This window comes from Oncorhynchus mykiss, chromosome 16 (genome assembly GCF_013265735.2).
Source record: "Oncorhynchus mykiss isolate Arlee chromosome 16, USDA_OmykA_1.1, whole genome shotgun sequence".
NCBI lineage: Eukaryota > Metazoa > Chordata > Actinopteri > Salmoniformes > Salmonidae > Oncorhynchus > Oncorhynchus mykiss.
In genome coordinates, this window is record NC_048580.1 from 57,609,713 (window position 1) to 57,634,119 (window position 24,407).

The 24,407-nt window shown below is 44.2% G+C and overlaps 1 protein-coding gene across 1 annotated transcript in view; it reads left to right on the forward strand.

The window, feature by feature from the left end:
* Window positions 1-24,407, forward strand: part of LOC110492389 (cadherin-4) — a 542,831-nt gene that overhangs the window by 363,947 nt on the left and 154,477 nt on the right. The window contains exon 4 of the mRNA XM_021566660.2: window positions 6,565-6,785. Coding sequence (XP_021422335.2) covers window positions 6,565-6,785 — 221 coding nt within the window. The remainder of the gene's footprint in view (window positions 1-6,564; window positions 6,786-24,407) is intronic.

Below are 24,407 nucleotides of genomic sequence, written 5' to 3' on the forward strand. Positions count from 1 at the left end.
TTCCCCCCATCCCACCATTGACTCAGAGACTCATACTCCTCTCTTCGCTGCCCCCACCTTTCCCAAAAGATCTGGAAACCTGAGCAAAAAGCCACATCTTGTAAGAGCTTTACATTGAACTTCCAATAAGATGCCTGCCGGGGCCCTGGTGAAATAGACAGTCGAGCCATGGTTATGTGATGATCCGAAAACCCCACCGGGAGAATGGTAGCGCCCAGCAGCCTATTGCTCCGATTCCTAGACATGTAAAACCGATCAAGTCGGTCTGCACTCAACCTAGCCCCAAAAAACTTCACCCGTGTATACTGTCTTGTGTTTGGATGTTTAGTTCTCCAAACATCCACTGGGTCGATGTCCCTTAACACTCCCACTGACACTGAATGAGGCTCTTCCCCATTTCTGTCTTTCATATAGTCCATTGAACAGTTCCATTCCCCTCTGACCACCAGCGTCTCCTCAGGCGCTACCTATGAGAGTTCTTGTCTAAGGCTCCCAAATAGAACCCCCCCCCCCCCCCCCCCCCCGCTCTCGTTGTGTTAGGCACATACACATTTATAAAGACAAATCCCATGTTGTTAATTTCTGCTTTAACAACAAGCAGCCTACCTTTACACACCTCCTTTGAGGAGGTTTTACAGACAGCCCCGGTGCAAAAAGGACTGCCACTCCTGCACTAAAATTTGTCCCATGGCTCAACACACTTGCCCCTTTCCACCAGAGCCCCCAATCGACTTCATTCAACACATCATTATGCATCTCCTGCAGAAACAACACCTGTACTGTTTTTTGTTTTACATATTCACCCAACACACTCCACTTTCCCGCATTCTGGTGCCATTTATATTGAGCGAGTCTACCCAAAGAGTCTCCATAAAAAGTGGGAGAAATGCCAGCAGAGAAAGAGACCAATAGCAAAGCTCAAAAAGCTCCAGTGTCAGAAAGAAAATATACATCTAAACAGTGTCTGAAGGTAAACCTTTACGCACTGTTGTGACCCACTTCCTAAACCGTTTCCTGGGTGAGAGGACACCATGCCCCTCATTTTTCATAGCATGTTGTACTGATCTTACAAACTTTCTAGGATCAGAAGAAAAAGCCTCAATATATTTTTTTTCACATTAGTCTCATTCAGGAACCTTGTCAATTCTCTCAACGTGTACTTAGACCCCTCTGCTTGACTGGCTGTCAGCTCCGGGCCCATTGAAGAGGAGTCTAAAAAAAAGAACTCCTCATCCGATTCCTCAGACTCCCTTTCCTTCTCATCTCTATCTCCCACCCTGACCACCTGCCCTTTTTCTCTGGTCAGGCGATCACCCACAGCAACAGGCAAAATTTCCATGGTACCTTTGCCCACAGCCTTTTTCCTTTTCTGCTTGACACCCTCCTCCTCCCCCCTAATCTCTTACACTTCCCCACTATACTCTCCTCATCCACTAGAATAACCTGACTTGACCCAGCATCATCTACACCACCTTCCCTGGCATGACTAGGCCCATCCTCAGCTACCCCACCATCTCTAGCCTGACTACACCCAGCCTCCGCTTCCCCACCATCTCTAGCCTGACTAGACCCAGTCTCCACTACCCCACCATCTCTAGCCTGATTAGACCCAGCCCCCGCTTCACCACCATCCATAGCCTGACTAGACCCAACCTCCACTACCCCACCATCCATAGCCTGACTAGACCCAACCCCCGCTACACCACCATCCATAGCCTGACTAGACCCAGCCTCAGCTACCCCACCATCTCTAGCCTGACTAGACCCAGCCTCCGCTACACCACCATCCATAGCCTGACTAGACCCAGCCTCAGCTACCCCACCATCTCTAGCCTGACCAGGCCCAGCCTCATCTACACCACCATCTCTAGCCTGACTAGGCCCAGCCTCATCTACACCACCTTCCCTGGCATGACTAGGCCCAGCTTCTGCTGTCTACATCTCCTTACCCCCTGCACTTTGACCTCGATTTCCCCCACTGGCGCTTGTACCCTCCTTGTCTACGGGCTTTATGTGGGCACGCAAAGCTCTTATGCCCCAAATCCCCACATTCAAAACACATAGACTATCTGTGCTGGCAAACCCTGCATAGAGCCCCTCCCCATGTCTCACTTTAAAATGCACATTTAGTTGTTGCTCATTGTTGTTCAGAAACATAAACACTGTGTTTAACGGCATCTGCCTGAAAACCTGCCGACAGTACACGAAAACCACTAGCAAACTTACCAAACTGACTCTGCTCTTTCCGGATTTGATCATCCGTAATAAACAGAGGCAAATTTGCAACTACCACTCTTGTCAAAGGGTAGAGAGAGGTAAAATTGACACCAACACATCCCTTACAAATATTCCGCTAGCAATTAGCCTACCAACCAAATTAGCTCTTTTCATGAACACAACCACAGCTTTGTTCATTCTAGAAGCAGAATGTATAAATTCAGCTCCTACATGTTCACCGACCGCAAGCAGAACCTCCTCCACCTTAACTCCATTCTCAGGAACACACCTGAATCCATGCTGTATCGACAGCGTCTCCTCCGCGCTAGACTGAGAAGACATTACCCACACCACACCTTCCAAACCCCAGGAAAGTTACTCTGTCCTCTTCCACCCTAACTTTGAAAAAAACTGTGGATATCGCTAAAACAAATATTGCACTAACCCTTCACCATAGAAAAATAAAGTTGAAAGAAAAGACCAAGAAAATAATCAAGAAAGTTAGTTAGGACAGAGCCCTCCACACCACACTCCAAAAAACTCCCAGCATGCACTGCAAGAGAGGGAGAGAGGGAGGGAGAGAGAGAGAGGTTCCGTCACACATTATTCTGATTTGCCTGCATGTCCACTGAAGCAACCCCCTTAAACCTTTCCCAACCTTCTCCTTTTATTCTCTCCAATGGAATATTGTTGGAGGAGGAATAAAATAGATTCAACCCTGGGGATGGAACATTTGTAGCGTAGCTGTAGCCATAGCAGTTTATTGCCGTGACTGCTCTGAGTTTCTGCCTTCTGGGTTAGCGGTTTTAGCGATTGAGCGCTAGCTGCTTTGGCACTGTGGGAGTTGGGTCTTTTTTGTCCGATCAATGCAGAGCACCGTCCAGCTTTAGAGGGCTTGTTTATGTGCAGCAGTGAAGTGGACCATTGGGCTTCAGTGCTGCTGTTGTGGGCAGATTTTTATAATCTCTCTCATTCTGCTATCGACCCGACATAACCGTTAAGAAGTGGCACTCTTTGGAGTTTTGTATAAGTGTGTGTTTGTGTATGAGGGAGGGGTGTGTGTGTGGTGCACTGTGTATCGGGGGCTGAGGGGCTGCTGACAAAGAACTGGAGCTGGTAGTGTTCTTTTATTTCTGATTGTTCCAACAATAGGTGCCTCTAGGTACCTCTAGGTATTCCAATTGGATACTTGGCCTATCACTCATGTAGATTGTTTTGGTTGTTGTCGCAGAATCTTTTTGTTTAGCTTTTGTCACCACGGGACAGACAGACAATCTGGCAAACACACGCACAAACACACTCACAGGCGCAGGCACACACACATACTGACAAACTCTATCTCTGTCACACATAGAGATACAACTGAAGAGAGAGAGACAAAGGAACAAATGAGGTTGCCTCAGTTGGGGATGGAGAGAGAGAAAGGCTCCACACAGAGAAAAAAGGAGATATTGGCAGGCAGCACCTTGTTCAGCTGGTTTTGACACAGACAGCAGACAGCTTCTCATACAGCTCTCCTTTGGCCATGTTGTGACTTATGAACACACAGAGATGCACTATGTAAACCCAATGCAAAAACAACTCTCAAATCGAACAAAGCTCATGACAGAGGTACTACCAAAGTGTGATCAGCCAGTTCAGAGGTGGTCCTCCACATGCCTCTCCAGAATGCAGGAAGGGAGATTGTAGGTAAGAAGGGAAAGAGAGTTTCCTCTTTCCTTTGTTTTTTAGGCATCTGGCATTGGAACACAGGGAAGGTATTAGGGTGGATATAAGGGCTGTGAAGGTGAGCTAGTATACCAGGTAAAGGCTATATACACACCTACCTATTAGCACGTCTGAGTTAAGTCCCCATGCAGTCCACCAAAGGGCTGGAATGCCACCCCTACACTCAAACACACAGGCCCCTGATGCAAGTCTATCAGATTGCTAAGCTCTCCCTCCCTTTCTCTGTGGTTCTTCTGTATAAGGCTGCCAACCACAACTGCAATACTACTGCACCACTGGCTCTGTGCCCAGAGAGAGATAGAGAGAAAGGGGGATAGAGAGAGAGGAAGATAGATGGAGAGAGAGAAAAAAAGAGAGAGAGGGCGAGACCACCTGCTGCTCTTTATATGCACATATTTGACTGTTGCATCAATACATGGGCACTTGTCATTGCAATAAAACATTTTTGAATTTGAATATAACTTCCTCTTTACTAATATAATCGGGCAGCTTTCCAAACGGTATCAGCGTTGTTTGCCAACTGTAGCGTTTGTTTGTCCAAAAACTACTCTCTGCCAGAGTGGAGATGCTGAATAGAAAACAGACAGAGAAGAAAGAGAGATAGGGAGGGTAGAAAGAGATAAAGAACTGGGAGAAAGGGGAAGAGAGAGGGAGAGGGCAGGTGAATGTGTTGAATGTGTGAAAAATATATATTTTACCTCCTTTTCTCCCCAATTGTGTGGTGTCCAATTGTTAGTAATTACTATCTTGTCTCATCGCTACAACTTCCGTATGGGCTCAGAAGAGACGAAGGTTGAAAGTCATGCGTCCTCCGAAACACAACTCAACCAAGCCGCACTGCTTCTTAACACAGCATGCATCCAACCCAGAAGCCAGCCGCACCAATGTGTTGGAGGAAACACCGTGCACCTGGCAACCTTGGTTGGCGTGCACTGCGCCCGGGCCCGCCACAGGTGAGACAATGATATCCCTACTGGCCAAGCCCTCCCTAACCTGGACGACGCTAGGCCAATTGTGCGTCGCCCCACGGACTTCCCAGTCATGGCCGGCTGCAACAGAGCCTGGGCGCGAACCCAGAGTCTCTGGTGGCACAGTGCCCTAGACCACTGCGCCACCCGGGAGGCCCCTGATATACTGATACTGCACAGGGCTACCGCTGTTTTTTCCTGTCTCTCTTAGTAATTTACAGTACCCTCTTCAGTTCCCCTACACCACAGTCTAGACTGGGGCGCCTGTCCTTAGACAACACCTGTTGCCAGGCAAAGACGGAGTCATATTTTGTCTGGGCTCAATTTCAGAGAGAGGGTTAATGATGTTATAACATATACATCACCACCACTGGGCCCAGAGGAGGGAGAGGTAACAGCATTAGAACTAAAAGATAGTTTATACTGTACTGCACATGGAGCCCTGGTTCAGTTGTTGTAGTGGTGGAGGTGGCTGTGGGATGGAAATCTGGTGAGTGAACAGACTGGTGAGTTACATTCTTCAGCCCAAGGTTTCTCTCTCAAGATGCTGTCTAGACACTGTAATCCATGGGAAGGAGGGAGGGAGAGCGAGAGAGAACCGAGAGAGAGAAAAGAGGGAGGTAGAGAGACAGAGCAAGACATACTCTGAGTGTACAAAACATTAAGAAAATCTACTCTTTCCATTATAGACTGACCAGATGAATCCAGGTGAAAGCTATGATCCCTTATTAATGACACAATCCACTTCAATCAGTGTAGATGAACGGGAGGAGACAGGTTAAAGAAGGATTTTTCAACCTTGAGACAATTGAGACATGGATTGTGCATTCAGAGGGTGCCTTTGAACAGGGTATGGTAGTTGGTGCCAGGCGCACCGGTTTGTGTCAAGAACTGCAATGATGCTGTTTTTTTAATGCTCAACAGTTTCCTGTGTGTATCAAGAATTGTCCACCACCCAAAGGACATCCAGCCAACTTCACAACTGTGGGAAGCATTGGAGTCAACATGGGCCAGCATCCCTGTGGAACGCTTTAGACACCTTGTAGAGTCCATGCCCCGAAGAATTGAGGCTGCTCTGAGTGCAAAATAGGAAGGGAGAGGTGAGAGGTGGTACAACTCAATATTAGGAAGATGTTCCTGATGTTTGTACACTCAGTGTAAGTTGACTGCCCTGGTCCCTGGGCTTGGAGATGGGCGTGGAAGTGTTGGTGGTGGGAAAGTGTTTGGTCACAGAATAATGAACCCATAATAGAACCCATGAAGATAAGAACAAATTCATTTGCAAGACAATATGTTGTCTTTATGACGAGGCATTCTTCTTCTTTGATTTGATGTCTACATTGTGTTATGTGGAGTAACTGAATCTCGTCCCCTCCCTCCTCCCTCAATTCTTTCGTTTTTCAGGGAGGTGAAGGATAAGGACACTTTCTCAATTTCATGCTAATTTGCTGCATATTAGCCTGTGGTTGTAGTCAATAGTGTGTTCAGTCAGCTGTGGAGTCGGGAGGTTCAGACACATAGTTGGGTTTCGAGTTTCATTCAATCTCTGCTTCTGTCTAATAAGCTGTTCCACTGCCTCTTTTTAATGATTGTGTGTAATTAGTGAAACTGGATATAGACTATCTCTCTCTCTCTCTCTCTCTCTCTCCAGTGAGTTTTGATGACTGTATGGCGAATGAGAGGGTGGTCTTTCAGAGCAGTGACCCCAGGTTCAGCATTGGCGCTGACGGGTCCATCTACGCCCAGAGAGAGGTGACCAGCCTGACCGCACCGGTCCAGTTCACGGTCACTGCCAGCGGTCCACACGTGTGGGAGACCACGGTCAAACTGGCCCTGATGGGGCAACCCACTCCCTCACCACCAAGCAATCAGGTATGAGAATCACTCTGTTCATAGATGTACAGTGCCAGTCAAAAGTTTGGACACGCCTACTCATTCCAAGGTTTTTCTTTATTTTTACTATTTTTTAAACTATTTTTTACTATTTTCTATATTATACTATATTCAAAACTATGAACTAACACATATGGAATCCTGTAGTAACCAAAAAAGTGTTAATCAAATCAAAATATATTTATAAGTAGCCACCCTTTGCCTTGATGACAACTTTGCACACCTAGCATTCTCTCAACCAGCATAGTCACCTGGAATGAGGTAGTCACCTTGAAGGCATTTCAATTAACAGGTGTGCCTTGTTAAAAGTTCATTTGTGGAATTGATTTGCTTCTTATGTTGTGACAAGGTAGGGGAGGTATACAGAACATTTGGTAAAAGAACAAGTCTATATTATGGCAAAAACTGCTCAAATAAGCAAAGACAAATGACAGTCCATCAAAAACAAGAAAAAACCATCAAGCGCTATGATGAAACTGGCTCTCATGAGGACCGCCACAGGAAAGGAAGACCCGGAGTTACCTCTGCTGCAGAGGAAAAATGACCAGCCTCAGAGTTACCAGCCTCAGAAATTGCAGCACAAATAAATGCTTCACAGAGTTCAAGTAACAGACACATCTCAACATCAACTGTTCAGAGGAGACTGTGTGAATCAGGCCTTCATGGTCGAATTGCTGCAAAGAAACCACTACTAATGGACACCAAAAATAAGAAGAGACTTGCTTGGGCCAAGAAACACGAGAAATGGACATTAGACCGATGGAGTCCAAATTTGCAATTTTTGATCCAACCGCCGTGTCTTTGTGAACGGATGATCTCTGCATCTATTGTTCCCACCGTGAAGCATGGAGGAGGAGGTGTGATGGTGCTTTACTGGTGACACTATCAATGATTTATTTAGAATTCAAGGCACACTTAACCAGCATTGCTACCACAGCATTCAGCAGCGATACGCCATCCCATCTGGTTTGCGCTTAGTGGGACTATCAGTTGTTTTTCAACAGGACAATGACCCAAAACACCTCCAGGCTGTGTAAGGGCTATTTGACCAAGAAGGAGAGTGATGGAGTGCTGCATCAGATGACCTGGCCTCTACAATCACCCGACCTCAACCCAGTTGAGATGGTTTGGGATGATCTGGACCGCAGATTGAAGGAAAAGCAGCCAACAAGTGCTCAGTATATGTGGGAACTCCTTCAAGACTGTTGGAAAAGCATTCCAGGTGAAGCTGGTTGAGAGAATGCCATGTGTGTGCAAAACTGTCATTAAGGCAAAGGGTGGCTATTTGAAGAATCTCAAATATAACATATATTTTGATTTGTTTAACACTTTTTTGGTTACTACATGATTCCATGTGTGTTATTTCATAGTTTTGATGTCTTCACTATTATTCTACAATGTAGAAAATAGTAAAAATAAAGAAAAAAACGTTGAATGAGTAGGTGTTGTAAAACTTCTGACCGGTAGTGTACACAAATTGAAGCAACCACATATTTAGCCATGGAGCAAGTTGGCCAGCAAGCAGCCAATCCTCGACACACCCACAAGTTGTTTGTGTATCAAAACCCAGCCCTTTCGCGCCAACTCCAGCAACGGTGCCAATAATTGTGGTTGTAAAAAAAAATATTTCTGAACCCCCCCCCCCCCCCACCCCGGACACCTATAGCGCAACTACCAGCATTTGGATTGATCATTGTGTTAGGTTTGTTAAAATAGACCCTGGGGAACACAGACAGGAGATGTGCAATGACTTGTGGGATTTAGTCTCCTCAGGGAAGAATCTGTTGGGTGTCAGGGATGTGTGTTCCTGGGTCAAGGGACATGTGTGATACATTGTTAAGACTGAAATAATGGGTGTTGTGTATAGTGTGTTTTTGTTTGCATTTGTGCTTGTCTGTCCAGTGTGTGAATGTGTTTCCACAGAGGGTTCTACATTGAAGCCAAAAGGGTTTTACCTAGAACGGGGTTCTGCCTGGAGCCAAAAACGTTTATCCTATAAGGACAGCTGAGGAACCCTTTTAGAACCCTTTTGGAACCCTTTTTTTAAAAGAGTATATACAGTGAATTCATAAAGTATTCAGACCCCTTCCCTCTTTCCACATTTTGTTATGTTACAGCCTTTTTTTGTAATTGATTAAATACATTTGTCCTCCATCAATCTAGACACAATACCCCATGATGACAAAGTGGAAATAGATTTTTAGAAAATGTTCAAATGTATATATAAAAACAGAAATAGCTTATTTACATACAGTTGAAGTCGGAAGTGTACATTCCCTTCAGGTTGGAGTCATTAAAACTTGTTTTTCAACCACGCCACAAATGTCTCCTTAATGACAAACTATAGTTTTGGCAAGTCAGTTAGGACATCTACTTTGTGCATGACACAAGTCATTTTTCTAATAACTGTATAAAGACAGATTATTGCATTTATAATTCACTGTATCACAATTCCAGTGGGTCAGAAGTTTACATACACTAAGTTGACTGTGCCTTTAAACAGCTTGGAATATTCCAGAACATGATGTCATGGCTTTAGAAGCTTCTGATAAGATAATTGACACCATTTGAGTCAATTGGAGGTGTACCTGTGGATGTATTTCAAAGCCTACCTTCAAACTCAGTGCCTCTTTGCTTGACATTATGGGAAAATCAAAAGAAATCAGCCAAGACCTCAGAATAAAAATCTGGTTAATCCTTGGGAGCAATTTCCAAACGCCTGAAGGTACCACGTTCATCTGTACAAACAATAGCACGCAAGTATAAACACCATGAGATCACGCAGCCGTCATACCGCTCAGGAAGGAGACGCGTTCTGTCTCCTAGAGATGAACGCACTTTGGTGCGAAAAGTGCAAATCAATCCGAGAACAACAGCAAAGGACCTTGTGAAGATGCTGAAGGAAACAGGTACAAAAGTATCTATATTCACAGTAAAACGAGACCTATATTGACATAATCTGAAAGGCCGCTCATAAAGGAAGAAGCCACTGCTCCAAAATTGCCATAAAAAAAGCCAGACTACGGTTTGCAACTGCACATGGGGACAAAGATCGTCATTTTTGAAGAAATGCCCTCTGGCCTGATGAAACAAAAATATAACTGTTTGGCCATAATGACCATCGTTATGTTTGGAGGAAAAAAGGGGAGGCTTGCAAGCCAAAGAACATGCCAACTGTGAAGCGCGGGGGTGGCAGCATCATGTTGTGGGTGTGCTTTGCTGCAGGAGGGACTGGTGCACTTCACAAAATAGATGGCATCATGAGGCAGGAAAATTATGTGGATATATTGAAGCAACATCTCAAGACATCAGTCAGGAAGTTAAAGTTTGGTCGCAAATGGGTCTTCCAAATTGACAATGACCCCAAGCATATTTCCAAAGTTGTGGCGAAATGGCTTAAGGACAATAAAGTCAAGGTATTGGAGTGGCCATCACAAAGCCCTGACCTCAATCCCATAGAAAATGTGCGGGCAGAACTGAAAAAGTGACCAAGGAGGCCTACAAACCTGAGTCAGTTCCACCAGCTCTGTCAGGAGGAATGGGCCAAAATTCACCCAACTTATTGTGGGAAGCTTGTGGAAGGTTACCCGAAATGTTTGACCCAAGGTAAAGAATTTAAAGGCAAAGCTACCAAATACTAATTGAGTGTATGTAAAATTCTGACCCACTGGGACTGTGATGAAAGAAATAAAAGCTAAAATAAGTAATACTCTCTTCTATTTTTCTGACATTTCACATTTTTAAAATAAAGTAAGTGGTGATCCTAACTGACCTAAGACATGGAATTTTTACTTGGATTAAATGTCAGGAATTGTGAAAAACTGAGTTTGAATGTATTTGGCTAAAGTGTATGTAAACTTCCGACTTCACATCATCATCTCAGTGGCCTATAGCAGCAACCAACTAGTATAGGTGTAAAATGTGTAAATGCACCTATAGCGCTCAACATTTATTTTTTACCTTTATTTAACTAGGCAAGTCAGTTAAGAACAAATTCTTATTTTCAATGATGGCCTAGGAACAGTTGGTTAACTGCCTTGTTCAGTGGCAGAACAACAGATTTTTACCTCGTCAGCTCAGGGATTTGATCTTGTAGCCTTTCGGTTACTCGTCCAACTCTCTAACCAATAGGTTACCTGCCACCCCATTAAGTCCTTACGTTATATTGCTGGAATATTGTTCTGGATTTAAACTGCAACTCCACCACCATATCTATTTCTGTCCCTCCTGAACAAATTATATCCATGTATAGAGATCTCAGCATCCTCAAAAGAAGAGTACAAGTGAGATTTTGCCAATACATGAATATTCTTTGAATGCACTAGACAGCATATTTTAGGAATTTTGTTCCTTAAACTGAATATATTTAAGGGAGCAATTAACAGACCTTTCTTTGGTAGATTTACAGTATTTATTTATGTCCAAACATGAATCAGCAGTTGGAATCTGAGAGAGAGATACTCAGTCAGTGTGTGTGTGTGTGGGATGGAATTACTTGTGTCTGTCACTCCTCCTATCTCCATGGGGGGAGGGTGAACAATCAGTTTTTCATACCTCATATATGCTATGTCACCTTGTTGTCTTGATAGTAAGTTTCTTAAACAAAGGTGCAGATGGAGCCAGGTAATTAGAGGAGGTGGCTAGTCTTGCAAATGTATTTTGAATGATGAATAATTTGTGTAGGTAGGAGGCATATGTACTGGCCCAGACACTATTACAGTAAATGGTATATGGGTAAATTAAGCTATAGTATAGAGTTAGGAAGCAAGCCTGATGAACCAAACCACTAATCTTTCTGATGATACTAATAGATTCCATCACTTTGCTGCAGACAAATTGAATAAATGGAATTGTACAATATTTCGTATTCTTACTAGTGAATACAGTGAAGTTAGATTTTTAACATTTAAAGATGTTTTGTTTATCTGGAACAATTCAGAAAATGTTGCCATGCCTGAGTTGGCTTCATTAATTAGTGAATCAAAATTATTGTGTGATAAAATCAAATTGGTGTCATCAGCAAAGAGAATGTGAAGTAAGGTAGAAGACACAGGAGCAAGGTCATTGATATAGATTAGGAATAACAAAGATCCAATTATCGAACCTTGTGGGATGCCACAAGATATCTTGGCCCTGGTAGATGCACAGCCGTTTGCATAAACAAATATAGCCAATTATAAGCATAATCCTGAAAACTGTAATAATGCAATTTAGAGTATCATATTTCGTGATCAACCGTGTCAAACGCTTTGGATAAATCTAAAATGATGCCAAGAACATATTCATTGTTGTTCAGGGCTGTAAAGATTTTACAAGTTACAAAAGAGCCCGTTTTTACGAGTAGTTTTTACAAAAACCATATTGTTGCTCATATATAATACAGTGTTGATTTAAATGTTTCAACATTCTCTTATATATCAATTTTTCTAGGATTTCAGAAAAACATGATAGTACAGATATTGGGCGAAAGTTTGTAAAAGATCTGGGATGCCCAGATTTATAGAAGGGGATAACTTGGCAATTTTCAAATCTTTAGGAATACCAATACCAATAACAATACCAGTTTGCATTGATTTGGTGAATATGTTTATTAGAGGCTCAGTAATCGAGGAAGACACTGATTTTACCGAAGAAGTACTAATCTCATCGTGACGTGCTGCTGATATATTTAAGTTACCATTTACCTTCACCACATCCATTACACCAGGAGTATCAAACTGAAGCAGAGAAGGGAAGGGATTTCCAAGGGAAGGGATCAATCCAAGGGATTTCATTAGTTTTCTCTATTTTCTTTGACAGAGAAGAACCCACATTCACAAAAACGTTATTAAATTCACATGAAATTCCATCAGGATCACTATAGGTCTTATTTCCAACAATGCATTGAGATGGTATAGTTGTAGATTACTTTTTCTTATTCAACAGTTGATTAATGATTTTCCAAGTTAACTTTATATTATTTAAGGATTCTTGGAATTTGTTAGTAAAATATAGTTTTGGGGATATCGTAAGTAGATGAGTAAATTTGTTCTTATACTTTTTGAGAAAGGTTATTTTTTGAGACCAGTTGTAATGCAAGGTTTCCAGAACCCATTTGCTGCTCTCTTACTTTGGGAAAGCAGTGCTGAAATACAGAATTGAAAGATGTGAGAAAAGTCTGGTAAGCAGACTCCACATCGGCTTGATTATAAATAAATTCCCATGAAATATCATCAATCAACATCTTAAAGCACTCACGATTACTTTTGTTAAATATTCTACCCTTAATAGTACTAATCATTCCCATCTGTTCCTTTCTAGCTGCCAAAGAGAAGTGGAAAATTGGAAAGTGGTCAGAAATGTCATTATAACATTAGCCATATTATTCAAATAATTAGTAAAAATATTGTCAATAAGGGTGTCAGATGAACTGGTCACTCTGTGGTCTTATAGGTGAGGGGATACAGATGTACTGGTCACTCTTGTGGTCTTATAGGTGAGGGGATACAGATAGCTGGGGGATAAAGTATTCAAAAAGTCAGATTTAAATAGGTTTATGTTGTAATCACCCAATTTTACCATTATTATTAATCATATTCAAGGTTGATGCAAGGATATCAGAATCGGGTGGCTGATAGATGCATGCAATTACCACTTTTTCATCACCAAAATATGAACAGGAGGGAACATCTATGAAAAGAGATGCAACATCAATGTTATCAGATGTGAGTTTGAGGTCCTCTCTTACAAATAATTGAAAATGTTTATAAACAAAAATGGACACTCCTCCCACTCTTGAGGTTCAACAGTGGTGAACATTATTGTAAGGTGACATTTCATAAAGCATGCTTGTCTCTTGAGTCAACCTTGTTTCTGAAAGGGCAACAATGGAAAATCCATGATTGCGAGAAGACAGATAATGAACAAGATGGTCATGATTTTTAGGAAGACTCATCTCTGGTAAATCTCAGGAAATGTAAATCTGGATCAACACAATCATTATATTTATAATTTGCTTCATTAATATCTAATGGGTTGAAGAGCATGTTATCAGGGTCGATATCCTGCCCAACTAAGAGAGATACACAGTCAGAATCATCCAGACAGTGGAACGGAAATATAGAAGTGCATGTCTCACATGTCCAATACAACCACACATTTGTGTTAGTTTTATCAATAGGGGTGCACTTCCTATGGAATGCGCATTGACACAGTCCACATAACACCGCTGAAGACTTCAGAGGGTTATGACATATAGATCAATGTATGTTTTTGGTCATGAGGTTAGGTGAAACACATGAAAAAAGTGTAGTAAATATGTGTGGGTTTGTGTGTGTCAAATCAGTTGATATTAGTGGAATCACTTGCCAAAGGCCTACGGGGAGGGGGGTCAATCAGCTGATCATACCTCAGGTATGTGATGTTGCCTTTTTTTCGTTCTTCAATTAGTCATGGCAGCAGTTCCTTTCTTTTGACTCGTACCTTTTCAGAGAAGTCTGCATTGATGAAGATTTTGGTTCCCTTCAGGCACTTGGCTCTCCTGAGAATTTCCCCCTTGTCTTTGAACCTGAGCAGTTTCACCACTATAGATCTGGGCCATCCAGAGGGGAACAAAGTGCCATTCCTGTGCGCCATCTCCATCTTGATGAGTTTAGGATCCAGTTTGAGTTGATCTGCCAGGATTTTCTTGGCATTGACTTCTGTGTCATGCCAAGTTTCAGTCTTTCTGTCCTCCATTCAATTGATTAAATGTTATTGAGCCTCAATTGGTTTTCGAAGTGGGCTCCTTTGGAAGAGTGCTTGTCAAGTGTTGTTTGGAGAATTGCGAAATCCTCAGACATGGTTCTGAATGTATTCTGGCTGGAGACATTCGTGCCCTTTAGCTCCTTCACCTCCGACTGCGTAAATTCCAAACGGTGTTTAAATTACATTACATCCTTAAACAGATGATGAACCCTTTTGTTGGTAGAATTCTTAAAGAGTTGCAGGAAGGACTTAAAGTTATTTTCCTTCAGATCTATTAGATCAGTCCGCTTGTCGTCAATACCTGGAGGTGGTCTTGAGAAGAACCGACCGGGCTCTCTTCCAGGTTAGACGACAGCGGTGGACAAAAATCTGGGCCGAGGGTATGCCGACCTCTTCCTCTTGCTCCGGGAAGAGCGGGGGCTGATAGCCCAGGGAACACTCAAAAGGCGAGAGAACCTTGGCAGAGCAAGGAAGGGTGTTGCGGGCATATTTGACTCACACAAGTTGCTGGCTCCAGGTGGTGGGGTTGGCAGAGACCAGGCATTGAAGAGTCATCTCCAGGTCTTGGTTGGCTCGCTCTGACTGGCCATTGGACTGGGGGTGGAACCCGGAGAACAGGCTGGCCGATAACCCAATGAGTGTGCAGAACGAGGATGGTCTCGGGTTCCGGAGGTGTATCCTTGGGGCTATAGCAGCATGATAATGCATCCAGCTTGACATTCTTGGATCCCGGTCGGTATGAGAGGGAGAAGTTGAACCGGGTGAAAAGCAAGGCCCACCTAGCTTGCCTGAAGTTGAGACGCTTGGCAGTGCAGAGATATTCCAGGTTCTTGTGGTCTGTCCACACAATGAACAGATGTTCTGCCCCATCCAGCCAGTGCCTCCACTCCTCCAACACCATCTTCACCGCGAGAAGCTCACGATTCCCCTCATCGTAGTTCCTCTCTGTGGTGTTGAGGTGATGGGAGAAGAAGGCACAGTGATGTAACTTGAGGTCCAGGGCATAATGCTGGGACAGGACAGCCTCCACTCCGACATCCGAAGCATTGGCCTCCACCATGAACTGGTGGGACGGGTCAGGATGAACCAAGATGGGATCTGTGGTGAACGGTGTTAGAGATCCCGGAACGCCCAGTCTGCAGCTGGGGACCATGTGAGCGGATCCATGGGAGAGGTGAGTGCAGACAGGGGGCTGTAACCCAGGATAAAGCGGCAATAGAAGTTAGCGAATCCCAGGAAACATTGCAGTTGCTCTCTGGACATAGGCTGGGACCAATCCTCCACCGCTCTCACCTTCCCGGGATCCATCTGTATACTCCCTGCCGCAATGATGTAATCCAGGAAGGGGATGGTGGAGCGATGGAACTCGCCCTTCTTTGCTATCGCAAAAAGCTGGTGTTGGGGGAGGCAGAAGGACGGATGAACCCTACATCTAGGGAGTCGTTAATGTACGTCTCCATTATCTTGGTCTCCAGACCCAACAGAGAGTACAGTCTTCCCCGGGGCAGAGTGGTGCCTGGGAGAAGGTCGATCCCGCAGTCATATGGTTGGTGCAACGGAAGCGAAGTGGCCTGGGCTTTACTGAACACCTCCTGAAGGTCCTGGTACTCCGCTGGAATGGTGTAGAGGTCCGGGGCAACTTCCCAGCCTCCAGGAAGACGTCCCGGGGTAGGCTGCGCTGACTTCAGGAAATGAGCGTGGCAGAACGGGCTCCAGCCCAGTCAATAATGGGATTGTGTCGCTGGAGCCAAGAGAATCCCAATACCACAGGAACTTGAGGAGAATTAATTAGCAGAAATAGGATTGTCTCGCTGGGGTTCCCTGACACACGTAGGTTGATGGGGGTGGTGTTGTGTGTGACCCGGCCCATATAGCGCCTGTCCAGCGCTCTAACGTCCATGTGGATGCCAAGCTCGGACCCCAGGGTAGCGTCTTTAAAGCTCTCATCGGCCCCAGAGTCGATCAGTACCCAGAGAATTTTGACTGGTTCCCCCACAGCAAGATGGCATGAAAAGGGGTGCGAGTAAGGGGAGAGGAAATGTTATCCATTTGGCCCATCAGAGTACTCACTCCTACCGGTCAGCCTGGTCTTTTAGTGGACAGGTGGCCACGAAATGACCATTAGTCCCGCAATACAGGACACTCTTCATGTGAAGCCTGTATAGCCGTGCGGCTGGGGACAGCATAGCTCTGCCTAGTTGCATTGGCTCGGGAAGAGGTGAATTGGAAGACTTCGGAGACTCTCAGGGGAACTTGGTTAGCCTCAGGTTCTCTCAGCAACAGGGCCATCGGGGATTTCCGGGATGTCTCGGAGGCAATGTGGAAGCCTTGGACGGGCGAGAGAAATAGAACCTCCTCTCCTTCCATCCTTTCTGTAGTCGCCCGAATGGTCAAGGCGATGAGCGAGTCGAGATCCGTCGGTAGTTCCCGGGCTGCAAGCTCGTCCTTTACGTCCTCTGATACTCCGTGCAGGAACATGTCGAACATTGCTTCCGGGTTCCAGGCACTCTCAGCTGCCAACGTGCGGAAATCCATCGGATAGTTTACCACACTGCAGGAGTCTTGCCGAAGCTGGAGCAACTTCCGGGCAGCCTCTCTCCAGGGCAATGGAGTATCGAAAACTTTCTTCACCTCCGCCACAAACTCCTCCAGATTGAAGCATACTGCCAACTGTTGTTCCCATACTGCCGTAACCCAGGCGAGAGCCCTCGCAGACATCAGCGTCCTGAGGTACGCTATCTTAGAGCGGTCTGAGGGGAAGGAGGAGGACTGCAGCTTAAGGATGAGGGAACAATGAGTGAGAAATGCCCGACAGGTGCCCGACTCTCCATCGAAGCATTCCAGGGGAGGTAAGCGGGGTTCCCGGGAAATCAGTGTGTCTTGGGAGGCGACGCTGCTAACAGCCGGGTTACTGAGGGCCTGGGACATTACCGTTGTGGTAGGCTGCTTAACAAACAATCCGCAGAATTGCTCCAGAAATGTGTTCAATTCTCGGTCATGGCATTCGGCCAAGGTCTGGACCCCGTCCATGAGGCCACGAAGCAACTCCTTGTGCCTTCCAATGGTGGCTCCTTGGGAGGAGATGACGTTGCGGAGCTGGTCCGAGTCTGCTGGGTCAGTCATGGCCAGTTCGTACTATCACGTTTTAGGGAAGACGCAGATGCCGACAAGGTCAAAGTAACAAAAGTTTATTACTGGAACAGGGGGCAGGTAAAACGACAGTTCAAGGGCAGGCAGAGGTCAGTAATCCAGATCAGAATCCAAAAGGTACAGAATGGCAGACAGTCTCGGGGTAAGAGCAAGCTGAGGTCAATAATCAAGGTACAGAAACGGCAGGCAGGCTCAGGATCAGGGCAGGCAGAATGTTCAAAACTGGGAAAACTAGAAAACAGGAACTAGAAACAGACATGAGCAAGGGGAAAAACACTGGTAGGCTTGACGAACAACACAAACTGGTAACAGACAAACAGAGATCACAGGTATAAGTACACTGGGGATAATGGGGAAGATGGGTGACACCTGGAGGGAGGTGGAGACCAGCACAAAGACAGATGAAACAGATCAGGGTGTGACATACACAGAGACTGTCAAACATAGCTAGTCAGCCTTGACTATAGCCCTGATACTCAGTTCATCAGGGCTAGGCATGGCCTTTATCTAAACCCTTTAGAGTAGAAGTGAAGGCTATTCTAAGGAGTGGAATGTATTCTTAGGATTAGGAGGGTAGGAAACAGCATATATTAACAGAGTTAGAGTGAATGTGGGTTTTGAGCTCTGGCTATATCATGAGATCCTAGACTTGTCTCTTCCCCTGAACCCCATTGGTTTATCCAGAATCTAATCAGTGCAGTGATTCCCATGTCTCCCTGCCACCTGGTAACACATTTCCCACTGGAACAGAGAGGGGTAGAGGCAGCCTGGGCACTCTGAATCACAGGATCATCCAGAATGATCCATGTCCAGAAGAGCCCATGTGTCATTCAATTCTCTGCCATGACACTGATTCACCAAGAGGACCTCTTACTATGGGCAGCCAAGATGGGGTCACACCATGGCTGCCGTACCTTGACCAGAGTGTGTTGTGTCCAAGGGCGTATGTGTGCGAGTGCTCATGACCCCTGGGAGCTCCACGGGGAATTTACACCCAAATCCCACACCATAGTAAGAGGCATAGATAGCCAGTCGAACTAAAGAGCAGGTCTTAGACCCTAACTGTGACCATTACACATTCATACTATTTAACTTAGATACTGAAGAAGGAGAATAATTCTACTACAGCTGTAGTTTTTATTTTATTTCACCTTTATTTAGCTAGGCAAGTCAGTTAAGAACAAATTCTTATTTTCAATGAAGGTGAGTTACAGTGGGGCAAAAAAGTATTTAGTCAGCCACCAATTGTGCAAGTTCTCCCACTTAAAAAGATGAGAGAGGCCTGTAATTTTCCTCATAGGTACACTTCAACTACGACAGACAAAATGAGAAAAATCACATTGTAAGATTTTTTATGAATTTATTTGCAAATTATGGTGGAAAATAAGTATTTGGTCAATAACAAAAGTTTATCTCAATACTTTGTTATATACCCTTTGTTGGCAATGACAGAGGTCAAATGTTTTCTGTAAGTCTTCACAAGGTTTTCACACACTGTTGCTGGTATTTTGGCCCATTCCTCCATACAGATCTCCTCTAGAGCAGTGATGTTTTGGGGCTGTTGCTGGGCAACACGGACTTTCAACTCCCTCCAAAGATGTTCTATGGGGTTGAGATCTGGAGACTGGCTAGGCCACTCCAGGACCTTGAAATGCTTCTTACGAAGCCACTCCTTAGTTGCCCGGGCGGTGTGTTTGGGATCATTGTCATGCTGAAAGACCCAGCGACGTTTCATCTTCAATGCCCTTGCTGATGGAAGGAGGTTTTCACTCAAAATCTCACAATACATGGCCCCATTTGTTCTTTCCTTTACACGGATCAGTCGTCCTGGTCCCTTTGCAGAAAAACAGCCCCAAAGCATGATGTTTCCACCCCCATGCTTCTCTTTGGATGCAACTCATCATTCTTTGTCCTTCAAACACGACGAGTTGAGTTTTTACCAAAAAGTTATATTTTATTTTCATCTGAGCATATGACATTCTCCCAATCTTCTTCTGGATCATCCAAATGCTCTCTAGCAAACTTCAGACGGGCCTGGACATGTACTGGCTTAAGCAGGGGGACACGTCTGGCACTGCAGGATTTGATTCCCTGGCGGCGTAGTGTGTTACTGATGGTAGGCTTTGTTACTTTGGTCCCAGCTCTCTGCAGGTCATTCACTAGGTCACCCCGTGTGGTTCTGCGATTTTTGCTCACCGTTCTTGTGATCATTTTGACCCCACGGGGTGAGATTTTGCGCGGAGCCCCAGATCAAGGGAGATTATCAGTGGTCTTGTATGTCTTCCATTTCCTAATATTTGCTCCTACAGTTGATTGCTTCAAACCAAGCTGCTTACCTATTGCAGATTCAGTCTTCCCAGCCTGGTGCAGGTCTACAATTTTGTTTCTGGTGTCCTTTGACAGCTCTTTGGTCTTGGCCATAGTGGAGTTTGGAGTGTGACTGTTTGAGGTTGTGGACAGGTGTATTTCATACTGATAACAAGTTCAAACAGGTGCCCCACTGTAACTGCCTTGTTCAGGGGCAGAACGACATATTTTTACCTTGTCAGCTCGGGGATTCGATCTTGCAACCTTTCGGTTACTAGTTCACTAGGCTACCTGCCGCCCCAATGCAAACTGTTATATAGACAGGAGACAACGAGGACACTGAGAACAATGTGATGTTTCATTATAGACATAGCACTTTGTGGCACTCTGCTTGTGAATTAATAACTTCCAGATGTGTGTGTCACCAGGGGCTGACTCATATCGAAGTGTGCGGGCCGGGGCAATGGGAGGCTGGGAGAAGAGGGGAAGGCCGGGATAGGTGCCAGCTGGCTGGGTACTGGTGGTACCGGAGCTGGGGGCCGCTTCCATTTCACACTCACTGACTTCTGTTCACACAGCGGGTGTGTGTGAAAGAATGGGTGTTTGTTTCTGTGTGAGTGTCTGAGAGAGGGGTAATGTATGATCATGTGTGAATATGTTAAGTGTGTGTGTTTTAGTGTACATTTCTGTTTGTGGATATAGTGTGTGTGTGTGTGTGTGTGTGTGTGTGTGTGTGTGTGTGTGTGTGTGTGTGTGTGTGTGTGTGTGTGTGTGTGTGTGTGTGTGTGTGTGTGCGCGCACGTGTATGCGTGTGTGTGTACAGTGCATTCTGAAAGTATTCAGACCCCTTCACTTTTTCCACATTTTGTTATGTTACAGCCTTACTCTAAAATGTGTTAAATATTTTTTTCCCCCATCAATCTACACATAAAGCAATAACAAGTTTTTGAAATTTTTGCAAATGTATAAAAAAAAAACTGAAATATCTTATTTACATATATTTTCAGATCCTTTGCTATGAGACTCGAAATTGAGTTTAGGTGCATCCTGTTTCCATTGATCATCCTTGAGATGTTTCTACAACTTGGAGTCCATCTGTGGTAAATTCAATTGATTGGACATGATGTCTATATAATGTCCCACTGTTGACAGTGCATGTCAGAGCAAAAAGCAAGCTATGAGGTCGAAGAAATTGTCCGTAGAGCTCCGAGACAGGATTGTGTCGTGGAAGGGTACCAAAAAATGTCTGCAGCATTGAAGGTCCCCAAGAACACAGTGGCCTCATTCATTCTTAAATGGAAGAAGTTTGGAACCACCAAGACTCTTCTTAGAGCTGGCTGCCCGACCAAACTGAGAAATCAGGGGAGAAGGGCCTTTGTCAGGGAGGTGACCAAGAACCCGATGGTCACTCTGACAGTGCTCCAGAGTTCCTCTGTGGAGAGAGGAGAACCTTCCAGAATGACAACCATCTCTGGAGCACTCCACTAATCAGGCCTTTGTGGTAGAGTGGCCAGACGGAAACCAAGATTGAACACTTTGGCCTGAATGCCAAGCATCACATCTGGATGAAACCTGGCACCACCCCTATGGTGAAGCTTGGTGGTGGCAGCATCATTCTGTGGGGATGTTTTTCAGTGGCAGGGACTGGGAGACTCGTCAGGATCGAGGGAAAGATGAACGGAGCAAAGTGCAGAGAGATCCTTGATGAAAACATGCTCCAGGGCGCTTAGGACCTCAGACTGGGGCCGGACTTAAACCCGATCTCTGGAGAGACCTGAAAATAGCTGTGCAGCGACGCTCCCCATCCAACCTGACCAAACTTGAGAGGATCTGCAGAGAATAATGGGAGAAACTCCCCAAAGACAGGTGTGCCAAGCTTGTAGCATCATACCCAAGAAGACTCGAGGCTGTAATCACTGCCAAATGTGCTTCAACAAAGTACTGAATTAAGGGTCTGAATACTTATGTAAATGCAACATTTCTGTTTTTTATTTGTAATAAATTAGCAAAAAAATGTAAAGACCTATTTTCGCTTTGTCATTATGAGGTATTGTGTGTACTGTAGATTGACGAGGGACAGATTTTTTTTCAATTTTAGAATAAGGCTGTAAGGTAACAAAATGTGGAAAAAGGGAAGTGGTCAGAATACTTTTCCTATGCACTGTATGTGTGTATGCATGCAAGTATGTGTGTGTCTGAACTTGTGTTTGCACGTGCATGTGTATGTCTGTGTCTCTGTATGTCTTTGTGTGTCTCTGTGTGTGTTCTGTGCGGTGGTGTGAAGTACTTAAGTAATAATACTTTAAAGTACTACTTAAGTCGTTTTTTTGGGGTATCTCTACTAGAGGTCGACCGATTATGATTTTTCAATGCCGATACCGATTATTGGAGGACCAAAAAGCCCGATACCGATTAATCAACCGATTTTTTTTAATTATTTCTTTTAATAATGACAATTACAACAATACTGAATGAACACTTATTTTTACTTAATATAATACATCAATAAAATCAATTTAGCCTCAAGTAAATAATGAAACATGTTCAATTTCGTTTAAATAATGCAAAAACAAAGTGTTGGAAAAGAAAGTAAGTGCAATATGTGCTATGTAAGAAAGCTAACGTTTCAGTTCCTTGCTCAGAACAGGAGAACATATGAAAGCTGGTGGTTCCTTTTAACATGAGTCTTCATTATTCCCAGGTAAGAAGTTTTAGGTTGTAGTTATTATAGGAATTATAGTACTATTTCCCTCTACAACATTTGTATTTCATTAACCTTTGACTATTGGATGTTCTTATAGGCACTTTAGTATTGCCAGTGTAACAGTATAGCTTCCGTCCCTCTCCTCGCTCCTCCCTGGGCTCGAACCAGCAACACAATGACAACAGTCACCATCGAAGCAGCGTTACCCATGCAGAGCAAGGGGAACAACTACTAGAAGGCTCAGAGTGAGTGACGTTTGAAATGCTATTAGCGCGCGCTAACTAGCTAGCCATTTCTCTTCGGTTACACCAGCCTCATCTCAGGAGTTGATAGGCTTGAAGTCATAAACAGCGCAATGCTTGACGCACAACGAAGAGCTGCTGGCAAAAGGCACGAAAGTGCTGTTTGAATGAATGTTTACGCACCTGCTGCCTACCACCGCTCAGTCAGATACTTAGATACTTGTATGCTTCTATGCTCAATCAGATTATATGCAACGCAGGACACGCTAGATAATATCATCAACCATGTGTAGTTAACTAGTGATAATGATTGATTGTTTTTATAAGATAAGTTTAATGCTAGCTAGCAACTTACCTTGGTTTACTGCATTCGCGCAACAGTCTCCTTGTGGAGTGTAACGAGAGAGAGGCAGGTCGTTATTGCGTTGGACTAGTTAACTGTAAGGTTGCAAGATTGGTTCCCCCGAGCTGACAAGGTGAAAATCTGTCGCTCTGCCCCTGAACGAGGCGGTTAACCCACCGTTCCTAGGCCGCCATTGAAAATAAGAATGTGTTCTTAACTGACTTGCCTAGTTAAATAAAGATTAAATAAAGGTATGAAAAACATTTAAAAAATAAAAAGATTGGTGCCCAGAAATACGGATTTATGCTTAATATATGGAATGTGAAAATATTATCATTTTACTTTTGATACTCTTAAGTATATTTTAAACCAAATAATTTTAGACTTTTACTGAAGTAGTATTTTACTTGGTGACTTTCACTTTTGATTCATTTTCTATTAAGGTATCTTTACTTTTACTAAAGTATGACAATTGGGTACTTTTTCCAACACTGGTTCTTTATGTGTCTGTGTTTTCTGTATGTGTCTTTTATGTGTCTGTGTGTGTGTTCTGTGTGTGTGTGCTCTCTGGGTGTCTCTGTGTGTGTCTGTGTGTTTGTTCTTTATGCGTCTCTGTGTGTGTTCTTTGTGTCTCTGTCTGTTTTCTGTGTGTTTGTGTTCTGTGGGTGTCCCTGTGTGTGTTCTTTATGTGTCTGTGTGTGTGTTCTTTATGTGTCTGTGTGTTCTGTGTGTGTCTTTTATGTGTCTCTGTGCGTGATCTTTGTGTCTGTGTGTGTGTTCTGTGTGTGTTCTGTGGGTGTCTCTGTGTGTGTTCTTTATGTGTCTGTGTGTGTGTTCTTTATGTGTCTGTGTGTGTGTTCTTTATGTGTCTGTGTGTGTGTTCTTTATGTGTCTGTGTGTGTGTGTTCTTTATGTGTCTCTGTGTGTGTTCTGTTTGTGTCTGTGTGTGTGTGTATTCTTTATGTGTCTCTGTGGGTGTTATGTGTGTGTCTGTATTCTTTATGTGTCTCTGTGAGTGTCTATGTGTCTGCGTGTGTGTTCTGTGTGTGTGTGTTCTCTATGAGTCTGTGTGTGTGTCTGTGTGTGTTCTGTTTGTGTCTGTGTGTGTGTTCTTTATGTGCCTGTGTGAG